Source organism: Hydra vulgaris, chromosome 02 (assembly GCF_038396675.1).
Source record: "Hydra vulgaris chromosome 02, alternate assembly HydraT2T_AEP".
NCBI classification, from domain to species: domain Eukaryota; kingdom Metazoa; phylum Cnidaria; class Hydrozoa; order Anthoathecata; family Hydridae; genus Hydra; species Hydra vulgaris.
The window spans coordinates 41,503,361-41,521,467 of record NC_088921.1 but is presented as its reverse complement, the minus strand read 5'-3'; the positions used below and the strand labels follow the sequence as shown (position 1 = coordinate 41,521,467).

The window sequence follows — 18,107 nt, the reverse complement described above, 5'->3', positions numbered from 1 at the left end:
TAAACAAAAAAAGTAATAAGATGAAGAAAAAAATAATTATAATATAGTAATGAAAATGACAAAATTTTCTGTTTTTGGTTATAAACTGAACGTAATTCGATATATATTGTATATATAAATTTTTTTAAAATAATTCGAAATTAAAATGATAAAATTTCTGGTCCAATATCATAAAATATATCAAAGAAAATTGTTGGTAACTTTAAAAGTAAATATTTTCAATGAAAGTTTGACAAAGACATTGAAATTCTAAATATTGAATTTGCTCTTTTGTTAAATGAACTAGATTTTTAAATTTGCTGATTTAGTTTAATAACTTCTAAAAGTGACAGAGAAAATCTACTATATTAAAATCCGTTAGTACTAATGAACGTCTTAATTTAGATTTGAATTGCGGAAATGTTTTTTCTTTAATATTAACAATATGCGGAAAGTTTTTCCACAAAATTGGTTCCCGGTACTGAATAGAATAAGATCATAACTTTAGATTATATTTTTGAGTTACAAAATTATTTTCTGAGAACTTGGGGGGAGGGGGGGGGGGGAAGGGGGTATTTATGGCTTACTTCTCTAAAATATGGATAGAATATCGTTGGAGACAGTCCATACTTTATTTTATACATGAACTGTATGTCCGAGGAAAATTTTGATTTTAAACACATTTAATACATTGAGTTTACGTAGAAGTGGCTCACAAGACACCGTTCTTTTTGCTCCAAATACAAGTCTATGTTTTTGTTTAGTATAGATTTTCTTAAGCATAGCTGGTGCTTGCCTATATAATATTGCCGTAAGTTAAATAGCTATATATAAAGGAGAAATATAAACTTTTTAAAGATCTTATATCTAAAAATAGTTTTGCCTAATACATCGTTGCAATGTTTATTGAAAGTTTTCTTTCAAGAGAGCTTATGTTTTCTCCATGATAAATTTTCGTCTAAAATAACAGCTACAAAGTTTACAGTTGTCTAGTAATATTTATATTATTAATTGATTGAGTAATTTTAAAGGAAGGTTTCCTGTTTTAGTTGGTTTGTGAAATAGAATAAACTTAGTTTTGTTAATGTTTAATAAAAGTTTATTACAAATAAACAATTCGTTTACTTTTTCATTAACTACTTTAAAGAGAGTTTTATTCCATAATGTTCAAGTTTTTTTTAAAAGAATGGCATGGTTGACTGTGTCAAAGACTTTGGACAGATCAATAAAGACTCCTATTATAAAAAAGTCATTATTGAAGGCATTGGTTACACGAGTTACCAATTCGGTCAGTTGAATGATTTTTTTAAAGCCTAATTGCTTGTTGTACAACATGTTATTTATTGTTAAGTAGCTGTTTAGTATATTATACATTATATTTTCGAGTAACTTAAAAAGCATGGTAAAACTGATATTGGTCTGTAATTTGAAGAATCCGTGTCATAGCCAGACTAGTTTAGTTATTTTTCTGTTTTTTTTTCTAGTTTTACGTCGTTTTTTTAGACGTTTTTGTAGTTTGTAAAGTTTACTGAAGAAATAAGGTTGGTTTTTTCCCAATAACAAAAATTTGTTTAATTTTATTTATTGGTTGATAAAATATTAAATTTCACCCCAGTAAATAGCTGTGTTTAAAACTTTATACAAATAAATTAGTTTGGGTTCAAATAATCATTTATGCAAGAACTTTAAAGTTCTTTTGTTTATTAAAATGTCAAGCTTGCTTTAAAAAAAGATGTTACTTTACCATTAGATCATGTATGGGCAATAAAATAAAAAGGGCCAATCATTATATTAAATATTTCTCAGATTTAAATCTGGATATTTAAGACTATAATTACAAATTTAATCAATATTTGACATGTTAGGATAAAAAAAATGTTTGAACTAAGAGTTAGTTATACACTTAACATCCTCATCATTATTAACAATATCCTCTTCTTCATCGGCCGTCTCAAGCCACTGTAACCAGTTGTTTACCTAAAACATAATTTTAAAATATCTATAATCGCAGCACTAGCACTTAATTTATCGCACCAGCTCTCAAAAAATATCAAGATATTTCTAACAATTGTAAAGGTTTTAATAATAAAAGTACGTCAACTAACAAACACATGAATTAACAACTGAAAAAACAAGATATACCGACTGACAAGCAGGTACACAAAACCGTAAGTATTAGGCGACATAAGTATCAAGCGACATAAGTATCAAGCGACATAAGTATCAAGCGACATAAGTATCAAGCGATTTTTTTTGATGCTTTTTCTTTTTTTAAGTCAATGAAGTTTATTTTATATAATCATTGATTATTTCATTTCTTTTATATCTTTATGATTAAAATAAATTGTTACTAACAAATATGGTTAAAATAAAATTAGCGATAACAAAAAAAAATTAATGCATGAAAAATCAAAAACATGAAAAAATAATCACCCGCTGGAAATCGGTACAGAAACTAGTTTTAAGTTGTAAAAATCGAGACAGAGATTTGACTATGAGGGTAATCTACAAGATTCAACTACGAGGATTTTTAGGCATCAATTTATGTGTTTAGTTAAAAGCAAAGAGCAAAATAAATTATGACAAAATATGGTTGGGTAAAACTTTATTAAGAAAACTTAATGCCTATTAGGTTAGGTGAGGTATTTTGACATATTCATAAACAATAATACATTAAAAAATACTTTTATACACCAATATTACAGTATAACTCACTATGAAATTTTTAATAGTTAAGTTTTTTTTAATTAAAAAATGATATGATGTTAAAATTTGTCATTTAGCCAAAAATCTTGTCTTCTATGATTCAAAATAATCAATAGCGATCTCTTCAAATATACTGTAAAAAGTAATCAATAGACTTCATAATCTAAAAAACTTTCATTTTTTAGATACGATATATTTCAATCTTAGTAATTAATACCATTTTTAAAAGACTTTTGAATACTTTTTTTATCGTTTAATGTAATAAAAAAATTATTTTATGCTCAAATAAACAATATAAAAATAAACAAAAATGAAAGCCAATGTTTTAAATCATAAAACGATGGGGGAATAAAATTGCCCAAAACATTTCGGGAAACCTTATTCTCCAAATGCCATATATAAAGAAAAAAAAATTATTTAAAATAAGTAATTTTATAACTACCTAGAAAAAATTAATATAAACAAAAGTCTACATTGTCACTCTTAAAAGAAACAAAAAAATTTGATGTCAAGAAATATTTTTTTTTGGAGGAAGGGATGTTGTAAAATCATTGGTGAATTTCAGATAAAGTTTTATCTTGAAAGAAAAAACTTTTCTTTTTGTAAAGTAATTTAATAAAATTTTTTAGCTTCAGCTTTAGTTGTAAAAAATGCAATTTAATTTGCATGGATATATATGGCCTATAAACAAATGCAAATTAATGCCAAAATTTATATAAATTTATAATAACTTATAATAATATTAATTATTATAATAATCTCAACTATCAAAGCCTGCCCTGTTACAAAAGTTTCTATTTGTTTAGTAAGCAAAGCAAAGCCTAGTTCTACACATCCAGTCTTACCAACTTAAAAACCTTAGACAAACCAAAACATTCAAAACAGTTAAACAAAGATGCTCTAAACCCATGTCAAAAATTGGCAAGAGTCCACGCAAATGCTCAAAAGTATATCCGGCAAAATTTTTTTGAGCAGAAGTCATGTCTCTGTGACAGCTGAAAGAGTTACATCATCAGTCATTGACAACAAGGAAGCCTCATCTCATGAAACAGTTCGTTTTATTTGGTCTGATGGATTAGGCAAGCCAGTTTCAATTATTTCAAGGAAAATTTTAACATTTAAAGTTTTAATCTCACTTTTTAAAGTTGACTTTTTGCATCAAAATACATTATTTCTTTCAATTTGACCCAAAAGCCTCTTAACTAAAGACCATAAATGACAGTTATGGTCTTTACATATATATATATATATATATATATATATATATATATATATATATATATATATATATATATATATATATATATATATATATATATATATATATATATATATATATATAATGTATATAAAATATGTCTTATCATGTGTGTGCGCGCGCGCGCGTGTGTGTGTGTATATATATATACACACACACACATATAACAAGACATTTATGTGTAGCATAACACAAGATTGCCTCATTCTGGTGTGAAAAAGTTGTTACCAACCCTTAATCAAATTGCTCCAAGTCAAGTTGTTGAAAAGAACTTCAACTCAAAGTTTCATCAATTGAGCAAAAGTTGAAAGTCATTATACAAAAACATAAAACAAAGTTGCAACTAACAAGGAATTATATGACTATAATTATATGAATTAAACATCAGTTACTGATTGCCATATCTGCAGATGTCAAACAAAATTCAAAAAAGTTAAATAAAAGTTATTGATACCAACTTTGTTCTATTCTACTTATTTAGTGCAATTTTGCAAAATAAAAAATTTTCTCTTTCTTTCTGTTCTGTAATATCCCTTTAGCAATATTTATGCATTTTTTGAAAAATTTTAAATTTTGTAAGAATATATATATGTTTATATCAAGTTATATCAACAGTCATAGTACAGTCATTCTCCCAAAAGATTTCCTATAAGAATTTTTCTCAACAGTGTATACTTAAAACTTAAACAACTTTTAAATTTTTTTTATTTCTCAAAAAGTTCAATAAAGGTTGAGAAAATTAATTTTAAAAATATGACTAGCATTTAAAAAAAAACTATAGTGAAAAAACTAACTTGAAATAAAGATTTTCCTTTTCCTGGATACACATCGTTGATATCTTCTCTCCATTTCAAAAATGTTTCTTCGTCAACCAATTCTTCATGGTACAGAATTATAAATAAACGAATTAACATATCTAAAGAAAGTCGATAAATAACTAAATTAACAATTAACTTTAAATTAAATTAACTAAATTAATCTTAAAAAAAATTGTCAAAAAATTGCTTGTTTTCTGTAACATAGTATTTCAGAAATAATTATCAAAATGTAAGTCTCTTCCAGATAAAAGTTTCAAACAACTGTTAAATTTAATATTATTATTAAAATCATAGTAACATGTTAAATTTAATAATATTATTAAAATCATAGTAACATGTTAAATTTAATATTATTATTAAAATCATAGTAACATGTTAGTGAGTTATCAAAGTATAACTAACACACAAATAAAAACATCAAAAATATAACAAATAGATGATGAACAAATAGATGATGAACAAATAGATGATGAACAAATAGATGATGAACAAATAGATGATGAACAAATAGATGATGAACAAATAGATGATGAACAAATAGATGATGAACAAATAGATGACTTCTTTTTTAAATACTTTTAAATAAATTTAAATTTTTTTAAAAGTATTTAAAGAAACAAAATAAAATAGCAGATTCCTTCTTTTTTAGATGTTTATTTTTTATTTTATTTTAGTTCTTAAAAATCAAAATTAAAGTATTTAAAAAAGAAGTCATCTATTTGTTCATCATCTATTTGTATTATTTTTGATGTTAAGTTATTATTTGTTTATTAGTAATAACTTAATAAACTTATGTCTAAACTTTAATTTTTAGGAATCAAAATAAAACAACAAATTCCTTTTTTTTTTTTAAAAAAAAGGCAAACCTCTATAAAAGACCAAAGTTTGCAAAGAAATTAAAAAAAAAGAGAAATCCAGGAAGCCTTAGCCCTAACCATTATCATAATTGACTTTCATACCAAAAATAATAATATTTTAGTTTGTCTTCATACCAAAGGCAACAATGCAACCGGCATTTTATAGATTATAATAATTTATTACCCTTTGGAAATTCTTTTTCATAGCAAAATATCTGCACAGCATACAAGGCTTCCAGTTGTGAATATGTATCTGTATTCAAATATCTTTTAAGTATATTTTTCATTTTTAACATCTCCTCTCTCTCTTTTTCAATGTACTCCTTTTCTGGCTTAAGACTTACATCAACTTTAGACAATGTATCTAAAGTTGCCATGGTAACTGAACAGGTAACTATTACATGAACAAGCAGCTTTTTCTCAACTTGACCTTCAAGATTTTCCTGCAACAAATCAATATTAAAGATGATGCAACAAATTTTTCAATATGAATTTATAATAAAAATAAAAAAAACAATAACAACAAATAACCTTTATCCAAGTATCAATCAACTCTTCTGACATATTTTCAAACATCATTTTTAGCAGTTCTTCTTTGCGACATAAGTGAGGAAATAAGAATGTCAATCCCTTAGTTAAAAATAAATAAAATTAAATGCTAAATGTAGAATATAGAAAATTAAAAATAATAATTAAATTTAAGATAAAATCATTAAAAGTTGTTAGAAAATTTCAAAAACCTTTTCACGAGCAATTTTCATTATATAATCATCGGACTTAAGTTCTTTAGGAAACACTGCTTTTAAATCAATCCCTGAGCTTCTGATTAAATTCTCTGCAAATTCCTATAAAAAATATTTGAGCAAAAAAAGAAATGAAATTTAAATAACTACAATTAGGATCAATTTTTTTTTACCAAATAGATTAATACTTTAAGATATCTTTTATTGCATAAATACAGGATAAAAATTATAACCAATGATTAAATATCCCTTACATTTTATACAAAATAAAGATAAAAACCTATAGTGTACCTTTCCTTTCATTTCATAAACACGAGATAAGCATAATAAAGGCATAGGAAAATGCTTTCCATCATGAAAATATTCCATATATTTCTTGACCTTCAATAACTCCTAAAATTGCAATTTGTTTATTGGAAAATCAAATAATTTAAACAATTCCAATAAGTCACAAATAAGTAAAAAGGAATAAATAAAAATAAAAAAATAAAAAAAACTAACATTTATAATAAAAAATGATGATAGATTAGAAACATATTCTTTTCCCAATGCTGTTTCCATCAACTTTGAATCATCAAACATTTGAAAAAACATCTGAAAAGTAAATAAGTTAAAACTATATTTTTTTGTGTTATGCAACACAGGAGGGTCACTGATTTAAAACATGATGGTCACTGATTATTCAACACATGATGATCAACATGTGATGAATAATACATCATAATAGTACATACAATGGTCACTGATGAACTTAATTAAAAAGAGAAAAAACATAAAACAATAAAAATATGACAAATAAAATACACACAAATGAAAGATTTTTTCATTCAATTAATTTTTTAAACATTTTTAAATTAAATTTTAAAAATTAAATAAAACATCTTTTCATTCAACAGAACAATAGTTTTATTAAACATAGAAAATTCTGAAGTGATTTACTATCTATTTAAAACTGTCTGTAAAACAAAGATTTTTTGTAGAAGTAGATTTGTAAAGTTTTTTTTTTTCAATTTTTAAAAATGCATCAGTCGCCGATCATGTAAAATAAAAATGCCAGATGATTTTATTAAAATACCCCCTTAACTATAAATTATTAAAAGTTATCACAAATTTCTAAAATTAAAATTAAGTAAAGTTAAAAAAGATTATACTTTCTATTTCTTAAAATACGGTATCTTGTTTGAACACGAAGAGTTGTTAAAGCCATTTTTTATCACAAACAGTAAATTAGACGTCACACTATAGGAATATATATATATATATATATATATATATATATATATATATATATATATATATATATATATATATATACATACATACATACATATATATATATATATATATATATATATATATATATATATATATATATATATATATATATATATATATACATACATATATATATATATATATATATATATAAACAAAATTTTAAAAAATAATCATCATTTTATAAAAACTAATGAGAAAAAAAAATTATAATAAAATTTTTTTGTAAAATGCATACTTTTCATTTTTAGTTAAAAAATGTAATTTGTAATTTGCAGGCAGTGAAATTTAAAATAATAATTTTTTTTATATAACAATGATTACTTTTGAAATTTTTATAAAACTTTGCTTCTTTTGAGACCCAACACCATATACTTTTGAAGAACTTTTTTGTTGATCAGACCTACCTGATGTGCAAGGGTCTTAGGGTTAGGGTCAAGGGTCTACCTGATGTGCAAGGGCCTTAGGGTTAGGGTCAAAGGTCTACCTGATGTGCAAGGGTCTTAGGGTTAGGGTCAAAGGTCTACCTGATGTGCAAGGGTCTTGAGCTACCACTAAAAAAATTTATTTTTCAAAAAATTTTTAATTCCAGTAGAAAGAAAGCGAAACTATGAACTCACAATGACACTGGAAAAAACACACAAATAAGCAAGAAATTTCGCATTTACTTATAAACTATTTATTATACTACTAATGATTAAAATTGTTCTTGAACCTCTACATCAAATTCAGAATTTCAGTCAAACCAGAGAAGGAGCACAAGTGAAGTGCAAGTTAATTGAAGCAAATCAAAAGGCTATAACACAATGCACCCTTGTGTTATAGTACCCCTGTACTATGAAAACTGTCAAATATAACACCAATCTTCAAGACTAATAGCAGAAGATCACTTTCAAATTACAGCCCAGTGTCATTAACACCAAGATAACGGAGAGCTTGATTCCGAGTAAATCATGAAGCACTGCAACAACAAAGGTATACTCAAAAGCTCTGAACAGCTTCCTACTTAACTGGGGGCTGTGCATTTAATCTACTAGAAGTGTGCAACATTCTGACGGACAAATCCATTTTTTTATAAGCATGTCAAATTAATACTACAATTATTAAAAAAAAAAACAATAAAAAATTACATTTAGGAATAATAATTAGCACTTTATTAAAAGAATTGACTAAAAACTAATAAGAAAAACAAAAACTCCAACAACTTTTAAAAAATTTTCTTTTTTTGTATTTATAAAATCATTCAACAACCAACATTTGATAATAAGAACTAACAAATTTAACTTTTCAAAACCTGAATTCAACCGGAAGACAAATTTAGGCCATATATGTACCCAAATTCAACTGGAGGACGAACTTAGACTTTTAAACTGAATTTAACTGAAAGCCAAATTTGAATTTTAAAAAAACATTTAATTGAAAGAGAAATTTTATAAAAACATTGAAAGTACAATTTTGAATAATTTTTTATAAACCAAAATTACTATTTTTAGCTCGTTATATTTCAAAACATGACAAAACACAAGTGAAACAAATTAACTTTTTATTTATTAAAAAAAATTATTAAAACAACAACAAATTTACAAAATTTTGGCGATCCTTAATTCATAATGGGACATAATAAATATTTAACAGAGAGTGAAAAATTTTTTGCAAGCAGCTAATGCGCGACAAATTTCAATGGAAATGAACACTCCACAATCAACAGTTGGCTATACTTTTAAAGTTCTTTGACAGTATAAAAAAAGGAGAAAAAAAGATGTTTTTAACATTCAATCTATGTTAACTTTTTTACTGAAATAAAAAAATAACAAAATGTTTACATTATTTAGAGTGTCTGCAGAAATTATTGCTTTGTGTTGACATTCCAAAATTGCTTCACAAACAATTTGCCAATCAAATTCCTCATGAGTACAAGGGAAATAAAGCAACTGTTTTACAACCATTTTCAGGTATTTCATATTGGTGGCCAATGATTGAACATCATTGCAAAGTAGCTCTATATTTTTGTTAGATTGGTATATCTCCATCATAGATAACTTAAAAACAAAACACAATAATGACAAAATATTTAGCTAAAAGAAACTTATAAATGCATGTTTGAAAACTAATACAAAACATACAAAAACAACATACAAGTTTTGCATCAAAATCTATTTTGGTAAGACCAGTCTTTTTCAACTTGTTTGTTTTATCGTTTATTGTTAAATTTGTAAACTGTGATCTCTTTGCAGATGCATCCTTGAAAATTTCAAAGTAATTTAGACAAAAAAAACAACAACAACAAAAATAACAAAAAAACAATAACACAAAATTAGTAATTAATAACAAAAATTTATACTTCAGTTTCCAAGGAAACAGCTTTTTCATCTTTTTTTGTAAGAAAAGATGGACGCAAACTAATCTAGAAAAACGTAAAACAAAATTGTATAGTAAATTAAAAAAACACATATCAGAAATTTTGTTGCATATTATACAGCAAACATCGCACCATATAACATTAATAAATTATACAGCAAACATAAATCGCACCATATAACATTAATAAATTATACAGCAAACATAAATCGCACCATATAACATTAATAAATTATACAGCAAACATAAATCGCACCATATAACATTAATAAATTATACAGCAAACATAAATCGCACCATATAACATTAATAAATTATACAGCAAACATAAATCGCACCATATAACATTAATAAATTATACAGCAAACATAAATCGCACCATATAACATTAATAAATTATACAGCAAACATAAATCGCACCATATAACATTAATAAATTATACAGCAAACATAAATCGCACCATATAACATTAATAAATTATACAGCAAACATAAATCGCACCATATAACATTAATAAATTATACAGCAAACATAAATCGCACCATATAACATTAATAAATTATACAGCAAACATAAATCGCACCATATAACATTAATAAATTATACAGCAAACATAAATCGCACCATATAACATTAATAAATTGCACCACATTAAATATGGCATCCAGAAATAAATATTAAAATAAAGTAATATTGGTTTATGCAAAAATAAAGTAATATTAGTCTATGCAAAAATAGAATAATGAAAATATAAATAACAGAGTTAAGAGAAATTGATGTAAATAAAGAATTAATTTGCATTAATTTTTTAAAATATTTTGTAGTTCTAATAATTTTCAAGTTTTTTTTATATAACACAACATGTTATAAAACACCACCAATAGAAAGGAAAAAAAATAAATCTTAAGTTCTTTAGGAAACACTGCTTTTAATAAATTATACAGCAAACATAAATCGCACCATATAACATTAATAAATTGCACCACATTAAATATGGCATCCAGAAATAAATATTAAAATAAAGTAATATTGGTTTATGCAAAAATAAAGTAATATTAGTCTATGCAAAAATAGAATAATGAAAATATAAATAACAGAGTTAAGAGAAATTGATGTAAATAAAGAATTAATTTGCATTAATTTTTTAAAATATTTTGTAGTTCTAATAATTTTCAAGTTTTTTTTATATAACACAACATGTTATAAAACACCACCAATAGAAAGGAAAAAAAATAAATCTTTTTTTTGCTTGTGACCAGTTGTGTTAACAAAACACTAAGGCATTGATAAATGGTGTAAAAATTATCAAAACTGTAAAAAAAAAACACAAAGTTCTCAAATAATCAGTTAAATTTGAGACAACTGTGATAAACATAATTCGTTGAACAAAATGTTTCCTTCAGCAATCAACAATTTAATCCGAGAATATTACTCTAAAGGAAAAAATCTGTTTGCTTCAGCCATCAATATCTCAATCCACTTTTTATTTACTTGGTTTTTCTCAAACAAAATATTTGTTTTTTGTTTAAGAAAATTTTTTGTTCAAGAATTATATTAATATAAACAAATAACAAACAAAAAAAATTTTCTGCTTTAAAACTTTTTTGTTTTATGATAAATACTGAGTAATTACAACAAATAAAAAATTAATATAATAAATATTAATTAATTACAACAAATAAAAAATATATAGATTTCAAAAACTGTCAGAAACAATTTTAAAAGAATATTTTAATTCAGCTTTAAAATTGTGTGCACGCTTCCAATAACAAATGCTAATAATTATGATTATTAGCTTTATTAGTCTTTTGTGCACATACTTCAGGGCGCGACAAATCGCTTTTTTTAAATAAATGTCAACGTTCGTATCTTTATTTATTGGCGAACGTCTAATTTAAGAGGAATATGTCAAATAAAGGAGTTTTATTTTCAAATAATTTTTTTATTCAAATAATCTTTTATTAAATTATAAAAGAGCTTTTTTTTCAAATAAATTTTTATTCTTGTTTATGAATTATTAGATGTTAACCATGTTCATTGAATTTATTGAATTTTTTATTATTTCAATACAATATTTTATAGATTTGCAAAGTGCATGCAAATTAATGATACTTAAAGACCGCTTTCCACAAGGTAAAAAATATCGCATGAAGCGATATTTTTTCATCATGACAAAACGCCATATTGATTTCCACAAATTCTTCTTTGCGCTACTGTTTTCGTTTTCAATAAATAAAAAAGGCAGTTATAAGCTTACGCTGTATGCTTTTGAAAAAAAATATATCTATACACAAAACATATATTATATTTTTTTAAAATGTTTAAGAAAATAAGTGCTAACTTCGCATAGGAACACTTCTGTTAAAAAACTGTTACTGCAATAAGTTGTAGATGGTTCAACTATAAAAGAAGATAAACCTTCTTGTGAAGTGAAACTATCGGAGTTGACAGCATTAGTAAATTCATCTTTGTTTGATGAATTCACTAATGCTTGCCAATTTTCAGGGTGAGTCCTAAGTAAATACGAACACCAAGTTTTTTTCACCAACATTTTTTTATTATTGTTGCCATTTTAAAAAAACAACATGCTTTCGCTTTTTTTATTATTGGCTTTACATGATATACTATTGATTGGTTATTATATAATATGATTGGTTTTGCTCATAACGATAGACTTTTTTTTGCTACAGCAAATTGATTGATCAGCAATATTAGCAGAAGTGTTTTATATGCTTATTGACAAAAAAAATTTTGTTTTGTGGACAACAGCCTTAATAATATGCAATAACTTAATGATTGTAAATGGTTAGCTATTAATATAAAATACTGAATTTTTCTTAATTTAGTTTGTTGAATGTATTTACTTATAAAAAAATGTATTAAATTGAGGAAATAAAATAAAAGGGAACTAAAAAAAAAAATAGAAGTTGTACTGACTTTTCTTTTTTTAAATATGTAAAAATAATAATATTGTATTAAGTATTGAATAAGTTATTATATTAAGTTATTATTAAATTCTTAATATGGTATTATTATATTATTATACTTATAATATTAAGTATTTAATATTAAAAATATCATATTATTACTATAATAATAAATTAAACTATAATAAACAAAATAATTATATATATTAGATTATATATTTCAGCTAAACTTAAAAATTCTTTTCAAAACTTTTAAAACTGTTTTTAGTATGCAAACGAACATTACTTCACTTAAACGATGAGAAAATTAAAAAAAAAGAAACTTTTAAATAAAACAATGCTTTAGTATGGTTCCTTTTAAAGTATTAGCAAATGCATTCATTTTAAGTAAAATTTTGCAGGCTTTTGTAAACACTTGTAAAAACCATGCTAAAACAAAATTATTTCCTTTAATAGCGTACTTGATAACTTAAAAGTAACGCTATTAATGAAAGTAATCCTGTTTAAGCTTGGTTTCTTTTAAAGTCAATTTGCTACAGCAAATTGATTGATCAGCAATATTAGCAGAAGTGTTTTATATGCTTATTGACAAAAAAAATTTTGTTTTGTGGACAACAGCCTTAATAATATGCAATAACTGAAAATGTGTTTTAAATTTTAGTAACTAATTGTTTTTTTTATAATAAATAAAAAAACTATCAATTGCATAATTAATTGGAAAAAAAATTGCTGAAGTTATGTGTTCGTTTTAAAAAAATTTGAACGAACATCAACATTTGCTTAAGTAGAGGTAAAGAAACTTGGCTTTTGTTTTTCTGTCCTTTTTTTAAAAAACGTTTGCACATTTGTAGATTTGTCGTGCCCTGTACTTTCAATAACAAATGCTTAATAACACTTCAATCATTAAAATGTTTGTCTTTTCCAAACGCTCATTCACTCAATTATATCAAAATATGAAAGATATAATGCCATAAAAATAAAGCAGATAAATCATCAATATTGAATAGTAAAATCATCAATATTAATATCAATCTTATCAAGGTACAATTAAAACAAAATTTTAGATTGTTTACATGGTATTAAATAACACAAAAATATTTGAAACATTATTTTGCTATTAGATATTAATAACTTTACTAATTCTAAACATTTCTTTATTATTTCCCATTAAAAATTGTTTTATTATTTCAGAACATTTTTTTACTAAATCTTTGTAAATCTGCTATTTGTATTTTAGTAATTTAACTTTTTTTGTTTTTTAAAATATATAACAACTTTTGTTTTTTAAAATATACAACAACTTTAATGATCTCATTGAATTCATTTAAAATCTTCAAGAATGATTCAATAGCTAACAAAAAAAAAAATTCATTTTTATTTAAAATAAATTATTTTATTATCTTGTTTTAAATGTAAAATGTTTTTATTAATTTTAATACTTAACAAAGCGTGTACACAAAATAAATGTGAAAGTAGAAAAACAACTAAAAAAAAGTACTCCTCAATTTTTATTTCGAACCAAGTAATAACTTTAATATAATAATATAAAGAGATCAAACCTAAAAAAAAAAAATTTAAATTATTCCTGTGGGAATCTAATAAAATTTGGAGCTTTTGCTCTAATGGTATGCATAAGCTTATGCACAGAATAAGAATCAAAACTACTTGATGCTTTTTTAAACAATATTTTAGTATCTTTAATGTTTCTGCTAAGTTTTTTTTGTTTTTTTCATTTTTCTTTTAATAACAGCACAGTACTTTTTAACAACTCTAAATTCTGGACATTTTGGAGGATTTTCTGTTTTAGGCACAAATTTCACATTATTTTTTTTATACTATTCCGTAGCTAGTTTACAAGAACGACTTGAAGCTAAATCAGGCCAGAACACATGTCTATTATCGTGTGATTTAATGAGAGGTAAAAAGCTTTTTGTAAATACTCTTTAACATATAGACCAGAAACTGTGGACTGAGAAATATAAGGTGCTGATTTTTTGCCACAACTGCAAATAGCTTGCCAAATCAAGGCTTTTTTAGCGAGCTTGTCTTGTTTTGTGTATTTAAATTTCTTATCTGCTTTTCCTCTAAATTTGGCTATATAATGACACCAGGAAATTTCTGATGATTGTACTTGATATAAGTTTCATCATCTTCAATAATACAGAAATATTTAGAAATAAAATTGTCATACAATTTTCTGTAGCTGGTTCTTGCACTTTTTTGTTAAGTTTCAGATCGGTTGAGCACTTTTTGTGCTTTGAAAGAATTAAAACCATGTTTATTTTAAACTTTTACAACAACACCATGAGAAAGTTTATAAATTTTTGCGTGTTCCCTTAGTGAAAGGCTTGGGTTAATCTTAAAACTGTTAAACAGTTTTTCTAAATAGTTTTATATCTTCAAAACCCTATCTTTTTCCACCACCAGATTTGCGTTTGATCAACTTTGTTTAAGAAAAATGTTGAATTACAAGACTAACAGTGTATATACAACGCTTTAGCGTTCGAATTGTAGCTACTATCGGGATTTTCCAAATATTTGTGCATAATTTTTTCTCTTATTTCTTCTTCTTTTGTCATTTTTAAAACGAATTTTAAATTAAATAGAAAAACTAACATATTTTTCTGAAACAACAACACGTTGTAAAACAAAAAACAAAACAATAAAAAGATTTTAATATAACCACTGAAAAAAAGACTTATTCTTTCATATTTATTTTGTGTGCACACTTTATTTGATATTTGAATAATAAAAAAATAAAAAAAACCTCGCCAACAACTTTTTTTGAAGCTGTTTTGTTTGCAGGTGCACGAGGAAGATCTAAATGAAAAAATTATAAAACTTTAAAACTAAATTTATAAATAACAGAATTAAACAAAAATCAAAATTACATATATAATAATAATAATAATATCAATAATAATAGAAATAATAACATGCGCATACTTATAGACATAAATGCAATATAAAGATCTGAGTAGAACATCATTGGGTAGCACATCAGAATGTAGACATAAATGCAATATAAAGAGATCTGGGTAGCACATCAGAATGTAGACTAAACCTGAAAAATTGAATATAGACTCCAGCAGAAAAAAAAGATCTTGATGAGAAAAATGTCATTTCAATGTTTCATGTTGTTTTGCAGGAAAGTCATCCAATGGTGTAAGAGTATGAATAACTCATTGTACTATATATGTAACAATGACATGGATAAAAAATGTTTATATAAACATCCGAAACAAAACAGTTACAATGCTAAGATAAAATGCACTTACATATTTATTGATACATATTTATATTTGATACATACTTAAATACTTATATATGTATATAAATATAAATATGTATCAATAAATATATACATAGATATATGAAAAACATCAGTGCTGTAAAATCTAATTAAAATCAAGTTGTGGACTGTTGGTGGAACTCTCATCCTAAAAGTTTACCATATAATGCCAAAAATACATTCATATATACCAATGATGTTTCAGGAGAGCCTGATAATAAGCAATTAGCGGCACTTGTTAGGATGCACCCTTGTTACTTTGAACATTACCTGTAGCTTACATATCAGTCAATGTTACAAAAAATAAATCTCACTACCAAAAAGTGAAACATTCAAAGCTCTCCTAAATTTAACCAACAGAAAAAAAAGAATTAGATGATATTATGTCTAAAATATGGGACGACTGAATAAGAGCAAATTTGCATAAGTGCGAATCAGTTGCAAAAACTGGCATAAGTGCGAATCAGCATAATTGCTAACTGGCATAAGTGTTCCGAAAGAATTTGCAAACATTGGCATATGTGCGAATTAGCATAAGCGCGAATTGGCGTAAGTGTGAAATGCCAATTTGCACTAATGTTAATATTTGCAATTTCATTTGGCGCACTTACGCCAGTTTGCATTTATGCCATTTTTTGTATCTCAGGGGTGTACCCTCATGGTTGTCCGGTGGCACGGGACGACTTGTTTTCTTCAAGGGCAACTAAAATTTTTAAAAAATGCCTGTCAGTAGCCTGGCAGGACAGTTTGTTTCTTATAAAATTGTGTTTATTAATAAAACTATATATTACAACTATTTCAAAGAAAACTTTAAAAAGCATTTAAAGCAGTTCAAGAGTTGAATTAAGCAATCACAAAATGCAAAATCTGAAAAAATATCTGGTCTTCAAAATTTTAGTTTATGCAAAACCATGTAAATTATTTTTTAAGGGGCGAGTCAACTCAAATTTGTCAGCGAAAAAGTTATAAAAAATAAAACAATAAACTTACGACTACAAAAGTAATAACACTCTAGTAACTGCATCAACTAACTGCATTATAAAAATAATAACACTATAATTGTGTTATTACTTTTATAATGCACTTGTAAATTTTATAATTCATGCTTTGTTCAAACAACATAGGTAATCACAAATTTTAATTGAAGTAGAAAAGCATCTAGAAAAATAGAGTGGATATTCAATTAATATTTAAAACTTATTAAGGAACATAAACAACTTTATAAAAATGTATTGTATAAAAAGTTTAGCATTATGAAAAATGATACTAACGGTCCGTAAAAACGCGTGCTAATTTTAAAATCAACTAATAAAAACTTTTTATTGGTTGATTTTAAAATTAACATGCATTTTTAGGGACTATAAGTAACATTTTTCATAGTGCTAGACTTTTCATAAAGTACGTTTTTATAAAGTTATTTAAGTGCATTTGTAAAAGTTCCTCAAGTTTTTAATAATATTTGAATACCCACTTTAATTTTTCTAGATGCTTATCTACTTTGATTAAAGTTTGGAATTACTAATGTTGTTTGAACAAAGAATGAATTATAAAAGTTATAAGTGCTAAAAGTAATAACACTATTTTTATAGCTTTTTCGCAAACAAACTTATAATAATTTGTTCCTTGAAAACAAAGTACACGGCTTTGCTAAAAATCATTAAAAATTTTAAAAATCATTAGTTTCATCCAAGAAAAAATATTACAAAAAAAACTTTTACACCGGACTACTGGTTATCATAGCGGACAACTCGAAAGAGAAATAAAAACTGTTTGGGAAAAAACTGGAGGGTACACCGCTGTAACTGCTTTGCACTTATGCCAATTTACAAATTTATTTGGGAAATTTATGCCAGTTCGCACTTATTCCAGTTTTTGCAACTACTACGCACTTTT

At 25.0% G+C, this 18,107-nt stretch overlaps 1 protein-coding gene across 1 annotated transcript in view; it reads right to left on the bottom strand.

Annotated features, from left to right (window-relative positions):
* Nucleotides 1-1,863: 1,863 nt before the first annotated feature.
* Nucleotides 1,864-18,107, bottom strand: part of LOC101237497 (eukaryotic translation initiation factor 4 gamma 2) — a 42,125-nt gene continuing 25,881 nt past the window's right edge. Inside the window, exons 13-23 of the mRNA XM_065789530.1 lie at nt 15,690-15,742; nt 9,978-10,040; nt 9,773-9,877; nt 9,460-9,675; nt 6,863-6,955; nt 6,653-6,754; nt 6,359-6,463; nt 6,150-6,248; nt 5,803-6,061; nt 4,720-4,859; nt 1,864-1,956 (exon numbers count right to left, since the gene is read on the bottom strand). Of these exons, the coding sequence (XP_065645602.1) occupies nt 1,864-1,956; nt 4,720-4,859; nt 5,803-6,061; nt 6,150-6,248; nt 6,359-6,463; nt 6,653-6,754; nt 6,863-6,955; nt 9,460-9,675; nt 9,773-9,877; nt 9,978-10,040; nt 15,690-15,742 (1,328 nt within the window). The remainder of the gene's footprint in view (nt 1,957-4,719; nt 4,860-5,802; nt 6,062-6,149; nt 6,249-6,358; nt 6,464-6,652; nt 6,755-6,862; nt 6,956-9,459; nt 9,676-9,772; nt 9,878-9,977; nt 10,041-15,689; nt 15,743-18,107) is intronic.